Source organism: Thunnus maccoyii, chromosome 19, assembly GCF_910596095.1.
Source record: "Thunnus maccoyii chromosome 19, fThuMac1.1, whole genome shotgun sequence".
In the NCBI taxonomy this organism is placed as follows: Eukaryota; Metazoa; Chordata; class Actinopteri; order Scombriformes; family Scombridae; genus Thunnus; species Thunnus maccoyii.
In genome coordinates, this window is record NC_056551.1 from 22,600,379 (window position 1) to 22,620,691 (window position 20,313).

General features: G+C 38.1%; 1 protein-coding gene across 1 annotated transcript; it reads left to right on the forward strand.

Moving 5' to 3' along the window:
• The first annotated feature begins 216 nt into the window (after positions 1 to 216).
• On the forward strand, positions 217 to 17,629 carry LOC121886145 (rhotekin-like). The gene is made up of 13 exons (XM_042396074.1): positions 217 to 279; positions 2,377 to 2,576; positions 3,127 to 3,173; positions 3,260 to 3,313; positions 3,540 to 3,657; positions 4,330 to 4,575; positions 4,686 to 4,780; positions 4,858 to 4,964; positions 5,063 to 5,191; positions 6,308 to 6,467; positions 13,135 to 13,233; positions 14,971 to 15,058; positions 17,176 to 17,629. Exons 1-13 carry the CDS (start codon positions 217 to 219, stop codon positions 17,180 to 17,182), a joined length of 1,413 nt encoding a protein of 470 aa, XP_042252008.1. The 3' UTR covers positions 17,183 to 17,629.
• Positions 17,630 to 20,313: the final 2,684 nt, after the last annotated feature.

The following is a 20,313-nucleotide window of genomic DNA, read 5'->3' on the forward strand; positions in this document are numbered from 1 at the left end:
ATTGAGGCATTCATTGTTATGTGTGACAGAGCTGTCAGGAATAAAAGTCTATCAGGTTTGCGGCGCCTGTAATCCTTCATGCTGTAGCCTCTTGTAGTGAGGCTTAAGACTGTTTTGATCTCTCTGTTAAGTAACAAACTGCTCCGTCCGCAGGTTCACTCCCAACAGTCTTTCAGTCAGCTGTGAGATTAGTCAGTTCACTCACTGTACTGCCTGATGACAGCGCAGAGACGGGAGCAGACTACTGAGACACTGCACAGAAGGAACATGAACATCCAGGTCAGTGAAAGAAGATGATTTTTGTATTTTTTTTTAACTTTCTGAGGAATTTATTACAGGTGTTCATAGCGTGGTCTGGTACAGAAATGCATTTGTGATTGTTTTGTTTTTTTAAAATTAAAGGTAAGTGAAATATTGCCTTTAACAATTGTCTTATTTTAAAGATAATTCAACATGTTAGAATAAGTATTTTCTGATCAAAAAAGTAGTAATTATTTTAACATTACAAATCATTGCTTTTCCTTGAAAAACTAATAGTAAAAACAAACACCATAATTAATAATAAATTATCTGTAACAAACCCACTAATTAATTTGACCATCACTTTCCAGTGTGCTCTTGGGACTATAATAAATATAAATTATTCTAATATAGCACAAATGAATCATTAAAGGTTTTCGCTGCGTCATTTGCGTGAACTTTAAGTTATGTAATTATTTGGGATCTATTCTGAACAAAACACAACATACCATCAAGGCTTAGGCTCAGTGAACGTGACTGAATTATGCAACAACCTCCTGATCCCTAAAGCTGAACTTCAAAACTTCATCTAACATGTATGGATTGTTAAAGCATGGGAAACCTCAAAAGACACGTGTCCAAAAAGGTGTGGTATTAACCACCAGAGAACACTATGTAGAATGATGTCTGTTGTGAAACAAGTCTAAAAGTCTTGTATAACATTGATGTTGAGGCTTTGTTCATTATATTAAAGTAAATTATGAGACTACTTCATGCTGATATTCACAGTAGATTCACTTAAAGTGTATCAACTGACTGATGGTATATTCAGAGGACCACAGTGTATTTCTAATGATAAAAATCTAGTTAAATCAGGCTCTTAACAATTTACGCATAATCATTATTACAATACATTATAATGTCCACATAATGAAATAATAAATAAAACAGCACTAACTAAAGACTCCCCTATGAGAAGCTCATTAGGAAACGTACCACTAAGTGGATTATCAATAAATTCCATCATCAGCACATGGACTTTGGCATTAGTTTTTGATTGCTCCACACAGTGTTGTTCTGTTTACTTATTAAATAATAACCAAATATGTTGTTACAAAGAAAAATGTAACATTTCTCATTGCTCTGTGATCTATTTACCTCAGCCGAGATCAGTTTAGTCATGGAGCTCTGCCAGCTGGACCATATCCAGGGATTAATGTGATGTACCAATTTAACTCACGGCACTCCATGGGTTCTAGGCCATTACAGTATGTAACAGGTGTGGGCGTTTGACACCTGCTGCCACAAGGACCAGTAAGGTCTTTTAAAAGTGCAAGGCTGATACTTATTACTATGTATAATCGAAAGGAATTGGAATTTGGGATTTCTAATCATATTCCCTCAAACTGTGACAAATGACTAATGAGTTTGCAGCCTTGCGAGCAGCTCTGTGGGGCTGTACTGCCATGTTTTGAACTAAATTCTAACTTAAGCTCACAGTGACAATCCTAACATAGTGATGTTTAACAAGTATAATGCTTATAATTTTCAATTTGGTTTAGTGTGTTAATTTACTAACATTAGCTAGGAATAGCTTTAGTTTTGCAGGTATTTAGTCATATACCAATTACTTTAATTCATTAGGATTAATTGTCTGTTACACCTGTGCAATATTTTGTGCTAGTCAATCAAGTATAAATGTTAAGATATTTCACCAATAAGTGAAAATTTGACCTGATGACACCGTCCACCGTCTGCTGTCCAGACCAACACTGAAAAACAAAAAGGTTGTGCTAAAGGAAGATTCATGGGATTATCAAAGTCAGTAGGTGTCATTCTTCAGGGACTGTGACTCTGAACAAATTATTATGTCATCCAATAATTGATGAAATATTTAAGTCTGGACCAACCCAAATGTCAGACCAACATTACCGTCCCTAGAGACTTGCCTCTAGCATGGATAAAATTGCAGTCTAATTGTGTTTTCACTGTCTATCTGACTCTTTGGTTCCTGGAAATCAGACAATTCTCAGTACCAGCCTCCAAGCCATCTGAGCTGTTCAACTCTCTTTCTTTTTAGTCAAAAGAATATGTTGATTATTTTTAATGTTCTTTTTCTCCACTAATCTCTGACAGGATGAGGAGGTGCTGAAGGAGATTGAGAGGGAGGTGCGAATGCGGGAGGGGGCCAGTAAACTACTTGCAGCTTGTTCCCAAAGAGACCAGGCCCTGGAGGCCTCCAAGAGCCTGTTAACATGCAATACCCGTATCCTGGCCTTGCTTAGTCAACTCCAGAGGATGAGGAAAGCTCAAATCCTACAGAGAGCGGGACGCAGGTTAGATGGAGTGCAAGGACTTGTTGTATGTATGGGTAGATAGTAGATTGTATAAAATAGATCAGTAAAGAGAGATATAAAGGGATATTATACAGTTCAGCTGTATTGCAGAGGGGTAGAAAGTGCATTAGTTGTTTGTGGATATTGCAATGCCTCCTAACGGCCACTAGAGGTCAGACAAGCTAATTGTCTTGATCCATTTGTGAGTGCCCCCCTTTCAAAACTAGCCAATGTTTGTGTGTTTAACTTATTGATATGATTACAATTCACATGCATGTAACATAACACACATGCACAGAGTATTTATATGTATTTTTAATGTATGAATGTAGAACACGATGGACACTTTGTACTGAAGTCCAATACAACAACCTTGAGTGATCATGTGTAAGAGATGTGTTGATTCAACTCTAAGGTATTCTTTTTGAGGCTGTAGATAGTGGTGTTGTTGTTGTACTGGATTGCATTGGTGTTCCTGTTATTTTGTCCATCCCCTATAGAGTCAATATGAGTGAACTGTTGGATAGATGATCAATGTCTTTTACTACAGGCCATCTGATGATCTAGTACAGTGTATGGGAAAAGTAGCCCTTTCAGGTGAGTGTTGACACACCTCGGTACTAATTTATGAACAAATCTGAACTTGGCTTTTATATTTCTAACTTTATAAATTGCATTTATAGACCTGCGAATTCCACTCATGTGGAAAGACTCAGAGTACTTCAAAAATAAAGGAGGTAAGTACTACTCTGAAATGTGCGATCAAGGGAGCTGATTGCACTAATGTCTATTGGAATTATGTGGATCTGCAGGCACTGCAAAGACTGAAATTATTGCCTACCCCCTCTGGTACCTGACTCGCCTGAGTGGATGTCATTACAGGAAAAAGACAAATTCATGGTACTTTAAGAACTTCAGAATTAATTGCAATTTGGACTCTACACATCCTCTCTTTGCTTGCAGAGCTACATCGCTGTGCTGTGTTCTGCCTGCTTCAGTGCGGCACAGAGATCCATGACACTGATCTGGTGATGGTAGACAGGACTTTAACTGACATCTGCTTTGAAGACACTATTATATTGTAAGTCACAACTTTTCAAAGGGGACATATCATGCTTTTTGTGATCATCTGTCATTTATATACTGTTATAATGTCAGATGTCTATGTTAACCTTGGTCAAAACTCCAAAACCAGCAAGTCAAAAGCCAGAACTTCAGTGTGCTCTGAATGCTCCATTTGCAAAGTTACCTCTATTTCCCCATCGAACTGACATCAGGTCATTCATGCATGCCCACAAACATCCAATCTGTAGCCTTTGTTGCTAAAGTTGTTGCTACAGTTTTTCCTGGCTTGTTCATGGTGTTCACCGGCATATTTCGGATCGGATTTGGGCTCGAACATGTCCAGATGTATTTGAGAAGTTTATATTTTGAGGGGAAAAGAAGCAAAATCCAACTACTATAGTTTGTTTAAGTAGTCTCTGGAGCTGGCGGAAGTCTGCCTTAAAGAGACAGGAGCTAAAACAGCCTGTTTCAAACTGAGGCTGAACTGAGGGGCTGCATAAAGAGCCAGTATAAGATAAATAACAAGTTTTTTTGGACTGTAAATCATGAAAAGATATTCCTGAAGAGACCCAGAATAAAAAATATAGACCTGTAAATGTCCTCTAAAGGTTCAGATTTTGTCCATTTTTCAATTTAAAGACATTTTGTATGCTCTTGTGTAAATGTGTCTGTGTGTGTGTTTGAGCAGCAGTGATGTAGGACCAGAGTTTCAACTTCGTGTGGAGCTGTACAGCAGTTGTGTGGTTGAGGATTTCTCCCTGGGGGCTCTAGGACCCAGGAGAATGAGCCTGCTGGGGGGTTCTCTGGGATGCTCCTCAGGTAAAAAGATCCGTGCTGCATTTGAGTCTGCAGCTATTTGTGGATCCATTTCCAGCGGAGGAGAAGCAGGACCTGGAAGTGTGTCCCCTCCTTTATCCGCTGACCTCTCTGCACTGTGAGGATGACAATAGAATTCTCCCTGAAACAAACACAAAGGGAAATATTTTATGACTGAGTATCACATAGAAAAAAAGTTTGATTTTGCCCAATGCTTTCTGTCTGAAGGGGGCCTAAGTATAACCTGTTGGCTCACACAATACTGAGAATCGAACATGTCCAGGATGGTTTCAAGACGCACGATTTGTCACTAGCAGCAACAGGTGAGTTTCCTCTCATCTCCTCTTCTTGTCTCCTCACCTCTCCTGAAAATGAACCCTTCTTCTCTTTTGTTTTGCAGAGGATAGTCCCTTCTGGTTGCCTCTGTATGGCAATATGTGCTGTCGTTTTGTTGCTCAGCCTCTCTGCATGATTCAGCCAGTCACAAGTGGGCAACTCAAGGTCAAGGTGACTGGATTATCATATATTATCCTGCTTTGTGATTTTTTTTTTTTTAATATCACATTATCATTCACAGTATCACTTTACTCCCTGCTCTTATTCAGCTTAAAGAGGACCTTAATTGCTGGGAAAATGTCTACGCTGTCCTCAGGGGGCAAAGTCTTCTCTGCTATCAGAGTCAAGAAGACCTGGAGTCTGAGGACAAGCCGTTACTTCTAATCCCCATCAAAAAGGTTGGTTCTGAGTGAGCAAAGTCTCATGAATAAAGAGATGGATTCATTTATGTTTGTTTTTTTTATCATGTTGATTACAATAACGTGCTGAGGCCACCAGAGAGCACTGGTGAATTAATGAAAAATGTCCTAGGAGAGGAAAGCCATTGTGGTGGTGAGCATCTGAAGATTGAAATTATTTATGCACTTTAAACCTGATTCATTCTTGTCACACCTTGTTGAACATATTAATTTAAAGAGGTAATTCCGTCCTAATTTAATTGTACCCTGTTGCATTACGGAAGTTCTTTTACCATCATACCACAGATATGACAATAAGAAAATTACCTTTTAAGACTTACACCTTATTACACACAATAAAACAATACAAATCCAGTTACTCAAGCACTATACAATTTTGAGGTACTTGTACTTTATTTGAGCGTTTCCATTTTATGCTACTTTATACTTCTACTCTGCTACATGTCAGGGGGAAATATTGTACTTTTAACCCTACTACAGTTCTTTGACAGCTATAGTTACTACTTAATAGAGTAAGATTTTACATCAAAACAGTGGATAACCTTATAAAATACAACACACTCGTATGGATTAAATCAGTGGTTCCCAACATTTTTGGCTTGGTTCATGTTTCAGATGTATATGAGTTGTTAGCAGTTCCACTAATTAATAATTTCCCCTCTAAACTTCCCAGATTGTGTATGAATACAAACTTTTGTAGCAGAACTTTTTTTTCCCTTCATCCCTCTCCCATTAATCATCTAATGCCACCTCAGATTTATCTTGTGACCCTTTGGAGTTGACCCCTAGGTTGGGAACCTTATGGTATATAAAGTTGTTAAAATGTAAAAAAAACGTAAAAAAGTAAAATAAACTGTAGAGTATTCAAATGTACTCCTACAGCTGATATGTTTGTATATGTTTTTCTGTCAGCTGTGAGATTCTATAGAATTGTAGTTCAAGCTGTTGGATTATTTTGTTATTTTAGTAAAAGACATTTAAGCCTATATGGATCTTACTAAGAAAAACACTCCTTTGGTACTTTGTCACGTGTTCAAGCAGCCTTGTTTTTCTGAATAATTCGATGTGAAAATATGTGTGTTTATTTTCTGTCAGGATACCATTGTCTGTGTGTCAGAGAGAGATTCTGCCCAATGCCAGACTATATACATCAGTAAACAGCAAAGAGAGGAAGAAACCTACATGCTGACCACGCACACACCTGAAGACACGCAGCGCTGGACCGAGGCTCTCTGGCAGCACATCTATAATATGAGTGAGGCCTGAATGAACAAATTTTGTATTATTTTAACCCCAAGAACCCTTATACACTCCTGTCTCTACAACTAACTACTAGAAAAGCTGCTTGATGAGTGGATTATTATAAGGAAGTTACCGTTGCCCTATTTGTCTGTTTGTTAGTTGGCAGAGCAGCTCAAAATTTGTGAGCATACTACAATGATATTTGTGTGTGAATTTAGGCTATGGTCCAAGGAGGCTGGTGGAGTGGCTGCTTTAGTGTCACGATTAATTAGAAAATGCTTTGGCAAACCCAGATCTGAGTGACAAGTACAGCACAAGCGGACAGCTCCAAGTCTGAAAAGTGAAGCCAATGTGGAAGTGCCTTAAACCTGCATTCTCTCTAATGGCCAGCAGGGGGTGACTCCACTGTCTCCAAAAAGAAGTCTGTTTGTATAGAAGTCTATGGGAAAATGACCCTGAATTACTCAATTACTTGATTTATTACCTCAGTTAACAGTTTCCTAATGAATTTATGGTCTCAATCGCTAGTTTCAAATCTTCTTCCATACAGCATGATGTTCATTTAGAGTAAAATAGACGATAAAGCAGGGTATGCTTTAGGGCGTGGCTACTTTGTGATTGACAAGTCGGCCAAAGCAGTGCGTAAGGTGCTGTAGTTGGACCCTGGGGAGCTCCTCCCCAGCTCCACGCTGTTGTGTAAATATGGTCACTTCTCATCACTTCTGGCTCCAAATAAAAACAAGATGGCAACGGTCAAAATGCCAAACTCGAGGCTTCAAAACAGGAGTCCACAAACCAATGGGTGACGTCACGGTGGCTACGTTCATTATTTTTATACGGTCTATGGCACAGCATAGGGTGCACACACAACAGAAGAGACACCGTCTTAATGCTAGAAAGCAGTCAGAGAGATCATGCTTCTGCCAAGATCTCATAATCTTCTATATGTGTTATTACAATTATAAAAATGTTGGGAACATTTTTATTTGATATTGTTCTGTGTCTGCATTAAAGTAGAATTATTTGATTATGCAAGTAGATACGGTAGTTTATGAGTTCATGGATATCCACCTTGAGGCACATCTGCACCCAGAACTAATGACTTATAACATGAGATTTTTAAAGACATCTTGGCATTTAACAAATAGACAAAAAATAAACAGGACTGAAAACAAAATCTACCTGACAGAGGTTTCTTGCAGAGAGTTAGATGAGAATAGATACCACTCTCACGTTTGTCCATTAAAGCTTAGCATAAAGACTGGAAACAGGGGAAACAGCTAGCCTGGCTCTGTCCAAAGGTAATGAGAACCTGTACAGCTAACTAAATAACACGTTATTCATCTCGCTAGTTTAATCTGTACAAAATTCAAAGTGTAAAACTGTCTAGTTGAGGTTTTTCAGATTTTTATGTGCTGGACTATTTCTTGGCCAGGAGCGGTGACTTCTACACACTTGTCGTCACCATGAGGTTGTCAGGCAACCAGCTTAAACCCCAGGACATCACTGGTCTGGCCAGGAAAAAGTATGGCATATAATGTGTTAACTACTGAGCTTTAGAGGTGCTGGTAGCCACATTTTTCTTTACCTTTGGCGAGAGCCAAGCTAGCTGTTTCCTTCTGTTTCCAGTCTTCATGCTTAGCTAAGCTAATCTGCTACTGGCAGCAGCATCATATTTATCCTACAGACATGAGAGTCATATTAATCTTTTAATCTAACTCTTGGCAAGACAGTGAAAACAAGAACAACAAAACAACGAAATCACACAACAGCAACATGAACTGGACAACAACAACATGAATGACATACATAAACTGAAATGAAAGAAAAAGTTGGCAGGAGGGAGAACTAGTGTTTCCAACCAGATGCTATAGCCCTTTTAACACATATGTGACACATGCCCCTGAGCACCTTAAAGCTCTCTGTAACGGTTTTCCACGCTCATTTGATTTTTTTTACCAGTAACGTAAACCATGCGTAATTGCCAATTCTGAATTCTGAAGAAATGTATTAACAATCTTGTTCCATGCGTGTTTCTCAATCGCCTGTTTGTCTAATGTCACCATTGTGTAACAGACTGCAGTTGGCTCCCTGCCCAGGGTATCACAATTGTGCCAAATTATTTCAAGCTTTTAATGTTCCATGACAGGAGAAGTTGCATATATCTCAACTGAATTTGTTTTATTTTGTTTTGAGTTGTCTGTATTTTCACATGAAATAGTTTGGCAAGGTCCAATTTGCAAGTAACATGAAAGTTGCCATTTTTTTTCTCCATTTTTCTTTATATGATTAACTGTTTATACGACAACAAAACACAGTCGAGTGGTGTTATAATTACAACTTTATTAAAAATTTGGCTGCAGCCTTGGCTCATACTCAACTGAAACTTGGAAATAGTTAGAGGGGATGTTTATCAGGCTTTGTGAATGCATTTTAAAAGAGTAAAAATATACCCGCTTATACCTGCAAGACGACATTCTTTGATGACATGTTCGTTGCATCAGTTAAACCTGCATGCTCTTGTGCAAAGTGAGTGTCACAATCAAAATATTTGTTTTATGTCTGACTGATCTGATAATTCTGAAGTTAACGTATTAATTAACCTAACCCGTATAACATACTCTCTGAGGTCAGCCTCTATTGTGTTATATGAATATAATCATCAATCTGGCACCAGTGAGACACTTGCGATATGTGACGTCTTTTGAGGTATGACAGTAAGCAATAACAGTATTGTAGTTCAACATATTGTAAGCTGGAAAGGAGACAATGGCTAGGGGGAGTGGTGCTCTCAACTTGTTTTGCTTACGGTGATGCCCAAACATAATCATGACATTTCAGCCAGCACCAGTTTTCTACAGTCTTGTCTTATGACACTGACGCATTGCAAGTTTTTACTTAGAAGTCTACAAAGTCACACTGTAAAGCAGATAACTCTGGTTTTCTCAGCTTTACATGCTGGCAAATAATTCCTGGCATGTTGTTTTGCTGTTCTGCATTTAACTGATACGATCCCTCGTTGGCTTCCCACCCGTGGAAACTTCCCGTTGTATTTGTTGGAATTCTGGCACTACAGGTATCAAACATGTGACTGAATTGAAAGTTCTTGTTATTCAAGGGACTTTTTTTAAACCTTTAAACCTGTGGGAATGACCCTTGGTTGAATCGGTAGTGGCAGGCATAGTCAAGAGTAGTTTTAAACCTGCAATAACAGTATTTTTGCCATTTGGGGACTGTGGAAACAAGCATATAATCACCTTTTAAATGGATATGATAAACTTGTTAGCATACAGCTGCCCACACCCTGCAGCTGTTCAGTCCACCATCAACAATATTAATAAAAAACAATATAGATATTGATACTTATTGTTACCCCATTATCACTATAATCATTATATCACATATATCAGAATAAACAAATTAGAAAATAAATAAATAATAAAACTAAATCAGATACTTGACGTCACTTTAAAGTTTAGGGAAGTAAGTTGCTGAATTAGAGAACTTCCTTGGAACGCAGGATTTCCATTAAAATATGTGAATATTAGAGGGACATTCCTCACAGTGCATATTTATGAAAACCAGTGGAAGACACATATATTCTTGATTGTCTGCTACAATGTGACAATAATTGTGTGGTATTATGTATATATATATATATATATATATATATATATATTATGTGTCACAGTTTAACACAGACAGCAAAGACTTGAGAAACTGTCACCCTGTCTCATTAAATCATACAGTCACAGCAATTTGCCAGCAACTCTGATACTATTATCTACATGCAAATTCCCTGTGTGCTCCCTTGCGTGTTATAGAAGCAAAGTTCTCTCGTTGTGCCTTGCCTACCCTCCCTTTAGAAACTTTGCCCATTTAAAGGTCACACAGACAGCATCATGATCAGAGAAAAATACATATTCGACACTGGCTTCAGATGTGTCAGTGTTGTTAAACAAGCAAATATTATTGAAGGAGCGTGTCCAAAAGACCTTAGGGTAATTAATTTTTATTGCACACACATACCTGAAACTATAATAATCCATGGGTATGTAACTTCTACCGGATCCTTGTCTCAAGTTTAGTAAGAGGTGGTAGGTGTAATACTGAAGATTCTCAGTTGAGCAGTTGATTTATATTGAATAAACTGTATTTACTTTAAGTCTCATAGGAGTCCCTGTGACTTTGACTGACTGAGTGGGGGAAGAAAGAGAAGTCAGGTTCACAAGGTGCTTTGCATCTAAACATTTGTGGAAAATTTTGCATATCTTTGCAAGTCTCTTAGGTATCTGTACCATGGAGATAACTAAGGGTAAGTCATCTATAGCATGAATTAGATACTGTGCACCTCCGGGCTATTTCTGCATTCTCTTCATGCCTTAATGCATTTCTTAGATTTAAGATATGGAATAAATCTTGTGTTTGCAGAGAGCAATATCCATTTTTGAAATGGATATAAAATGTGTTTCTTAAACAATTGCTTTTGTTTTGCGAATGTCTCTTTTGAACCTGTTACCACAGCAATATTGTGTGAATAGATGAATGTGGTGAATGTGCCACTCCTCGGTGTTAACAAGGGTGTGTTTGTCAGCAATCTTTTGTTTACTGTTTAACTGTCTTTGCACTTATCATTTTACTCTGGAAAGAAATGATCTGTATGTTATCAGTGCAAACTGCAAAGTACAGAAAAATGTCACAGCACACTAACGCTAAATTTAATCAATCGGTACGTTTTGCTACATTGACCCTCATCAGGGATTTACAAGTGCACAACGCCTAACAACAGTGTGTGGGAGTTAATTCTTTGTCATTTTGCTCATGGCTTAGTCTCCCACACACCTATCTGTATACAGGTGTGTAAAGATCACTTGTATGACAGTGAGTACATTTCCCATTACGTCACTGCTATTATTCATTTTTCATTAGTATCAAATGACTTGTATCTGGGGGATATGTTAGCCTTGCTTTGGTTTGCCAAGATCCGTGAGTTGACTTGTAGATGTATCTGCATGGAGCTGTCATTCAGGCTCACTGTTTTACCTGTGAAGCCATGGAAATGATCCAATTCTCAGTTATGATAAAGGCTGCAAAGACACAAAATTCAGCAGAACACAAATAACTATTCTGATAATTAGGTCAACAAGATACATTAATGTTTAAATGCTGTGAACACATGGAGAGGCATCATAGTAACATCTATAGGATAATGCGTCTTTTGCACTTTGCACCACTTTCACACAATTGTATTTGCATATAGAGATACTATCTAGTTCATAGCACAGCGGTCGCTTGTGAAACATTAAGAGCTCTGTTGTGGCTCTTGCTTCTCTCTTCTTAGTGGTACATTGAAAGCGGTGGGATAAAAGTCTGCTCATTTTTCTTTTACATACAGTACTTTGGAGATTAGACTAAGTAGAGGGAAGATGAAGATGAATGACATATATATTTATACTGCAGAGAGGCATATATTTGCAGTCCTATCTCTAGTAGCCTCCAGCCAGTACAGCAGGGATTTTAATCCAAGTAGGTTAACTAACTTCTGTTATAAATGCAGCATTTCACACAGCCTTACATTAGGAAACAGCCTACCCACTGAGATACAGAACAAGTAATACAGCTGTTTGTTATCTACAACATTCAGCTAGTTTGACTACCAACCAAATAGTGTAGCACAGCGGCGGATCTGCACGACTTGGTAAAAAACACTGTGTGTTTACTATCTCAGGAATCTCAGAAATCCTCTTCTTCTTCTTCTACTTCTTCTTCTTCTTCTTTTTCTTCTTCTTCGTCCTTTTACTTAGTTTAATCTCCCAACATGTGTAAAAGAAAAACAAGCCAAAGGTCATTGAAGTGGAAAATGAGCCTCCTTATCTGGTAATACTTTGTTATACATGTCAAGTGGACAGTTTCAACTTGAAAGATGATTGCGCACTCTCATATCTGTGGATGTACTCAAATGTGCTTAGGATAAGAGGATGTCAGACGGAACCTAATCTTGTTTTTTGACGTTTGCTGACAGTGCAGCCGGAGAGTGTGGAACTGACAGATCACAGATTGTTCCAGAGCATCCTGTGACAGGCGTGGCTGCAAGTAGGCTATAAGAATGACTGTTTGGCAGTGTGCGGGGCTCTTTGTCTGACATAGACACTGAATCCGTATGTATACATATGTGATTTGAGAAGAAACTCTGAAAGACAGTCTGTCTTTGTGAAATCCGCTTTTATTACAGGGACTTCCATGATATACATCCTACAAGTTTCAATGTACGACTTAGCATAAAGCAGCAAGAGCCATGACGATACACGATGCACGTATACTTTCTGTTTCTGCACAACCGACCATTGATGCTATGACCTACAGTGGGTAGTATCTTAATGCGTTTACAACTGTGTGAATCTGAAAGTGGTACAAGGAAAAAACCCCTAAAGAGAGCAAAAGACACATTATCCAATATACGAGATGAACTATCACTGATGACTTACACTTGGTACACCTGTGTGTTATGACAGGTAGTACAGTATGATCATCTCTATAGGTTGACAGCAAGCATTGAGGTACTGACAGCTCGCCAACTACAACATAAACTGACAGCTTAATTGCAGAGTGACAGTAGATGATAGTAGAATAAAAGCTTTGCCAATAATCTCTTTTTAATATGTACTGCATATTTTCTGCAGACCAGTGGAAGCAGTGTTGTGAAGATTTCATGAAGATTGAAATGCCGAGCTCCAGGAAATCCATCACGTTGAAGCAGGGATCGCTATACCATGAAATAGGTAGTCCGACACAAATGGAGTGACACCTGCATCATGTACTGTGGTCACACTGCTACTCTCAAAGCCTTAAAGGAATACGAAAAATGATTATCATGAAATCCACAACTTCACATCCCAACTCACCGTTTTGTACAACGCGGTGCTTGTTTGAATGTATTTTCTGATCCATTCCAGGCCTCCATTGGTTTCCATCAATTTCTGCACATATTAAAATCTTTTTCCAGACTCTTAGCATCTCTTAGAATATGCTTGAGTAGCCTCCATCACGGACAGCAAAGTCTGCTTTTACTTGTGTCAGAGTTACATTATAAATGCAGTGAAGGCTTTTCAAATCCATCTGCATTTAAACTGCATAAATGATAAATTAAACCTGCAATAAGTGATTTTTTTTTTACTATTTTTTACTATTCTTTTAAGATGACATGGCAGACATGGCAAAACGTTGCCTATATACACATCCAGCAAAAAATGGAGCTGCATTAGCATGTATTTATAGTTGTTTCTGGCCATCTGATGAAAGACCAGTATTCACTCTCCTATTTAGCTCTGTTTTGTTTTCCACCAACTCCTGAAGGAAATATCTGCCTCTTTAGCAGCTAAATGCTCCACTGTGTTTGCTAGCTAGTCGCTAACTTTGTCTGTGTACTGTTTGGTACTGGGCTGTTAGCTTACAGTGGGTTTATCTGTTTTTTCTGTTGAAGACAGCTGTCTGCTGCAACCGAAAACTGTTGATGATGGTGGTGAGGTGTGGGTTCGTTACTATGAGCGACCCCTTTCACATACAAGTAGACATGTGCACCATTTTTAACTAAAAATTAAACTAAAAATAACTAAAATTATTGATTATACTAGATTCATGGCAGTCTTTACTGTGACTGACTACACAACTCAAGAAAGCTTCATATGTCTGCTATAATTTTCATATCATGTGGAAATGAAAGGAAGGTAATGGCTGCCTGGAATAGGAGGGGAAAATATCACAAAATCTAAAACTGTATTGCATGCACTCAAAAATGTTAAGCAAAAATACGACATGATTTTTAGTTAAGAAGCTAAAACTTGCATAAATATGTCATATGTATCAATGGTTGTATCAGAATGTCCTACTTAGGCTGAAACATCTGTCCCTCCATACCAGACATTCTGGCAAAATAATGAGAGATGAAATGTTATGCCTCATTTGTACGTGCTTTGTTCTTATCTGCAGAAAGCTAGAGTGACGCCTGGCCTCGAAGTAGACAAACCGGTTTCAGTAAATAGCAGGATCTAACAGAGATAAATAATGCTGCCCAACAATGACCTGGGCAAACAAGTCAAACGTTCATTGTGAATAAGTGCATTATCTCCAACACTTGCTAAACAAATAACCAGTCATGCTGATCAGAATATATATACAGCTACACTCTATAGCAGCAACCCAGAACCCACTAAAATGTGGGCATGTTTTTTGAATAACAATATGTTCTTTTCTAAGAGCATTCCAATCATTAAGATAAGATGTGGGACAAAATGTCTTGGAAGGAAGAGAAAACTAAATAATTCAGTAAAGGAAATAGAAAGGTTTCTCTGAATTCCCCGTAATCAACTGCTATCAGTCCGTTCAAAACATTACCAGACACAAAGGGAGATGTTTAAACTATTCGATCTTGAGTCTGATATGTGTAATGGGGTAAATTGACAGTGCTGTCTTTGTGACTCCTCTTCCTGTTTGCCTTTTTTGTTCTTCTTCTTGTTCAGTTACACCCTCTTCTCCCAGGGAAGGCGTTGTGGTCCCGGATTTGTCTGTTGAGATCCGCACTTTGCTCTCTTCCTACTACAAGGAAAGGTAGGCTTTCTGCCACAACAGACATTCACTTTTTTTTTTTTTTTTTTTTTTACGACTGCATGAGGATGCCAAAATAGTTTATTTTCCCCTGGTTTATTAGATTAAAAAAAAACCTCCCCTTATGCACACTGTGACACACATAATCACTTCATTGTTATGACAGTGCCTTGTAACTAAGAGCATTCCAACACTAAACAGGACATGCTACTGACTCTGAGGCATGAAAGTAATCCCTGAATTTAGTTCAGCGTAGTTCAGACAAACAGAATGTCCATCAAAATTTGACCCTCCCTGGCTGTCAAAAAGTGTTGAATGAAAAAGCAAAATCCTCATACATTAGATAACCACGTGTATTTTGCAATGCATATTCTTTTGTCAACATTACAATGGACTAAAGTATGTCTATGAAGGCGATGGATATGTGCTTTTTGTTATGTCTGGCAGTTTCTTGAGAATTTCTTAGTAGCTTAAAGCATTGCAGATTGCGTGCTATTTCAGTCTGTTTAATATCAAGAGACGTGTTTGTGTTACTATGGGTGATGTTTGTCATATTGTAGAGCTCCGGAGTGATTTATTAGCCAATTACATATTACGGTTGAATTACTTGTTTGGTCTGTTTGGTAATTATATTCACTATCATGGAAAAAGCAGTAACGAACAATGACAAAGGTCACAAACTGCTCCTCTGTTCACCTGCTTAGGTCAGCAGTGGCAGGACTTTACAAGGTGACATCACAGCTAAGCAAGACAAATACCTCATTGACTCAAAGATATAATGGTCCTCTTATACAATGTCATCAAACACTGACTGTTTTCCAGATAATTTGACATCTTAGAACGGCAAACAGTCAATGTTACAAGTTTAAGTCGGGGCATAATGGATGCCAGGGCGTCAAATACCACAGATATTGTTCAGAAGGGTGATGACTTGTGTACAGAGAAAGGCCAAAGATTGGTCAAAAGATGTCCTGGAGAACAGGTCGTACTGGAGACTTTGATAGTTGATATATGTGAAGTAACAAGTTACGAAGATGACAGTTTTTACAATGCAGGCTTTGTGTAACTTTGAATACTTCATGTGCGTATGTGTGCGTGTGTGTGTGTGTCTTTTCAGCAGTCTGGTATGTTTTTGTCTGTATTCAAGTTACGAGTCAGACTACTCTCTGTATCTGTATGCAAAATAGTGGCAGTAGTTATAGACACCAATTAGATGCTCTCATTGAAATATACTCTTAAATTGCCTTGCTGGGATTTTCCATGTCTGTAAGAAAAGGTAGATGAGTGAATCACTGCTGATTCTCTAACTGTCAGTGATCTGCATAGAGAGTATGGCATAACATCCAATCTCAACTCTTTGAAATCTAAATTATCTGCTACTAGTTGTGAATTTATATTTGAGGTTTAAATGTACTTAACAGAGTTAATACAAGTAGTGAAGGCATTTTTAATATTAATTTGTTTCATAGAAGTAGAAGCAGACTAATCATGCCGCATGACTGTTGCATAGATAGTAAAGCTAAAATATGATTGTGTAAACCACACACCTGTACTTTATTGTCGTATATGGGTTTCATAACTACAAGTGTAAAATGTAAAATACATTTCTTCCTACCCGGAGGTGAATGTGGTCTACCAGTTAAGTCGTTTATTCATACCTATGTCACAGTGACCTGTAAAATAATGTTTCGTGCATGTTCCTGTAAGTACTGGGACCATATCCTCATACCAGCCAATGCCCAGATATGAAATTGGCATCCTTACAGCGAAGGCTGAGGTTTATGGGATGTTTGTATGAATGGTTTCAACCGTCTGGAAGGTGTGATGTGTGCTGTTTTTCCAGACTGGAATGCTAATTGGGCTATGTGTGTCACATAGAAACTATTTTCATTTTGATATACAGCACCAGTCTGGACACACCTTCCCATTCCCTTGAATGAGAAAGTGGGTCCAGACTTTTTACTGGTACTGTACCTGCCTTGGAGTTAATAATGTACAATATTAGACACCAAAACAGAAATAGATAAAAACTGCTAAAATTTTGATGCTATATAAGAACACCAGCATATATTTTTCAACCTTGTACTGCAGCATTCTCTCTTTTTTGTTATGGTTTTCAGTTATTGATGGCCCTGCCACACCTCAACTGGAGGAGTGAGAAACAGTTCTTATTCTATGTAGTTGCCACACCTGGTCAAGGAAATGGACTTGGACATGATAAATGATGCTGTTTCAAAAATCTGCAAGAGGACACCTCCAAACTAACTGCAACACCAGTTGTTTTTCATTCTTCTACCTCTCCTCCATGAATCTTAACTGTTAACCCAAAGAGCAATACTTAAAAAAAAAAATAAAACAACTAATGAACAGTGAGGAGTGTGAGCTTGCAGTGTCTACCAGTGGGTTTTTACTGCCGTGATGGACGTTGACCACAATCCTGAAAGCGACTCCTGTGACAGAGCTCGAACAGGGTCCACACACACTGCTCAGCTTCAGATTCAGTTCAATAGCAACACACTACATGGGGTCAGTTATCATGGTGTACTGATTGTAGACTGATGGCAAAAAGCAAATAAATGAAATCGACTTCAATATGTTGTCATTTGATTTTTTTTATCACTAGAAATTTGGAAAGGTTGAAAAGGTTTGAACACATTTAAACTGCACTGTTGTATAATCATTTTTATTCTGACTTATTTATTTAAAATAATGATTGTGATAATTATTCTCAGTTTGAATAATATTACTTGTATTGAGCCAACTATTCAGCTCTAGCTTCCAGCTTTTTGGAGCCTCAGTGATACATTTCGTGTGATAAAAAGCAGATGAACAGGTGAACAAAACAAATCATGGGAAAAGTGGAATCTGCCTGTCAGCTGATGTATTATTCACAGTGGTTCCCTTTCTTAATGGTTTAAAGCTCCTTTCAGATGAAATACATCTTGCAGACAATGATACGACATAGCTATTACACAACTTTTGTGATGTTAATGAGCAATTTGCTCACAACAATCCATGTTTAAAGTTACAGTGATGGGAGTGTCTGTTGTGTTTCTATGTCGTTGCTTTTGTCACACCTGTAAATTCCACACATGAGTGAAATAAAAGCAATAGCAATGATATAATAAGCTTCAAGCATGCAGGTATACGCTGACAAACAAAGCTTTACTGTCTTTGTGCTAAGCATTTGTGTTATTGTCTTCTGACATAGCTGATTTTCTGGTGTTTTCTTATTCTTAAGTCCCTGCAATATTGAAATTGGCCAGATGTAGAAAAAAATTTGAATATAAAAGTTCAGAAGCAAAGCATCTACACACTTATTAAACAAAGAGAAAAAAAAATTCTCCCTTTATTGGACATTTAACAAGTGAGAAAATACATGCCTGTACCTCTTTAATGGCACAGCCTATAAAAAAAAAACTGAAACTGGCAGATTCTGATGGGAATAAAATCGTCTAGATGTTCTAGCAACAATTACCCCACCCTCTCCTGAATATAGCCTGAGGCCACCACCTCCTCGCAAAGTTTTCTTTTTTAAGAAGGCGTGAAAATACAGCAGTGGCTGTTATGCTATAGCTGGCTGTTATGATTTCACAGTTTTACATAACTCTCAAAAGAGAATAAGATTGAATTGAAAGATTGAAGCTGAATAAAATTAATTGTTTATTTGAATAGATTCTTTTAAAAACACCTATTAGTGTGAGAGAAAGACAACAGGATCACTATGATGATCTAAGAATGAGGTGGTAATCAACAAATGAGCATGCAATGTTTAATCTTATTGACATGATTTTATTTAGATTATAATTAGGTCAAAAGTAATACATGTATTATACGAGTAATGTTTCTGTACAGAAAAACAGTGAAAAGGTCAACAGTGTACATTCTCCTTAAAGGGGACATACTATGCAAATTTCCAGGTCTATATTTTTTATTCTGGTGCTCTACTGGAATATCTTTGCATGATCTACAGTTCAAAAAATTCCTTTTTACCTTAAATTATACTGGCTCTTTATGCAGCCCCTCAGTTCAACTTCTGTCTGAAACCGGCTGCTTTAGCTTCTGCCCCACTCCGTTCTGATTGGTTAGCTCCTGGAAGACTTGGCTTGGGAAGTAAACAAACAGTAGTAGTAGGATTTCACTTCTTTTTCTTGTTCTTTAATTGAAATGGAAACATATGTACATGTTCAAGCCCATATATGATCCAAAATATGAGAATGGACAATGTGAACAACCTACGGAATAACCTTAGCAACATAGGCTATGAAATAACAATCTGATGTCATCACAAGGAGGCACAAGTTCACCTCAACTTTTGGACCTTTGACCATGTTTAACATAGACATCTGACATCATAACAGTATATAAATAACAGAAAATCACAAAAAGGATAATATGTCCATTTAAATCAAGCTCTGCTAACAATGAATTCTTATTCACTAAATTGTTATTTTTATCGATTCGACAAAACTTCATTGACAACTAAATGTAATTACAGTATATAACACATATAAAACTTAAAGTAGTAGATACAGTATATGAAGCTTGAATGTGGTGTTGGAGTGTCAGTGTGATTATCTGTATTGTTCACGATGAGTTTGAGATTATTTTCTTCAGTTTCATCACTTCCTCAGTGGTGAGGTGCAACAGAGAGCTGGAATTCACCATTAGCACAGCTGAGGACCCTGTCTCTGACTTCTCCTTCCCTACCTGGTTTGTGCCTTCATTATAGGATTTAGTGACTCTGAGGTCTTGCAGAACTGTGAGAGGACTAGAGTCAGTTTTTGCTTGGGTGGTGGGAGCCTGGCTCTCTTTGTCATAGGCATTCCAGCAATTTGGGGGTTTGGAGCCATATGATTTATGAATATCCTGCTGATCAAATGGATAAACATCCTGGCTGGCTGCATTTTTCAGAATGTTGCTAAAAGGCAAAGGCTTGTAGCTGGTGAAACGATGTTGGCTTGTATTGTGGTGATTGCCGCTTGTCTGGGTGGTTAATGTGGGGCTTGGTACATTCCTCGACCTCAGCCTTAGATCCTCAATGGCTGAGCTCAGCTCACGGTTTGGGGTATTCATGTGAAATGTCAGGTTGCTGGGGAAGATGTCTGTGTTAGAACAATGCCTTTGTCCAGAGTGTTCCTCCTGGAAGGGAGGATGTAGCTGCTTAGCCACGTGCATCATGGCCGTGGGCCCACACAGCCTGAGCCAGTTATGAAACACAGACAGGGGAATCTCAATTTCCATCTTGCCTCCGTTCT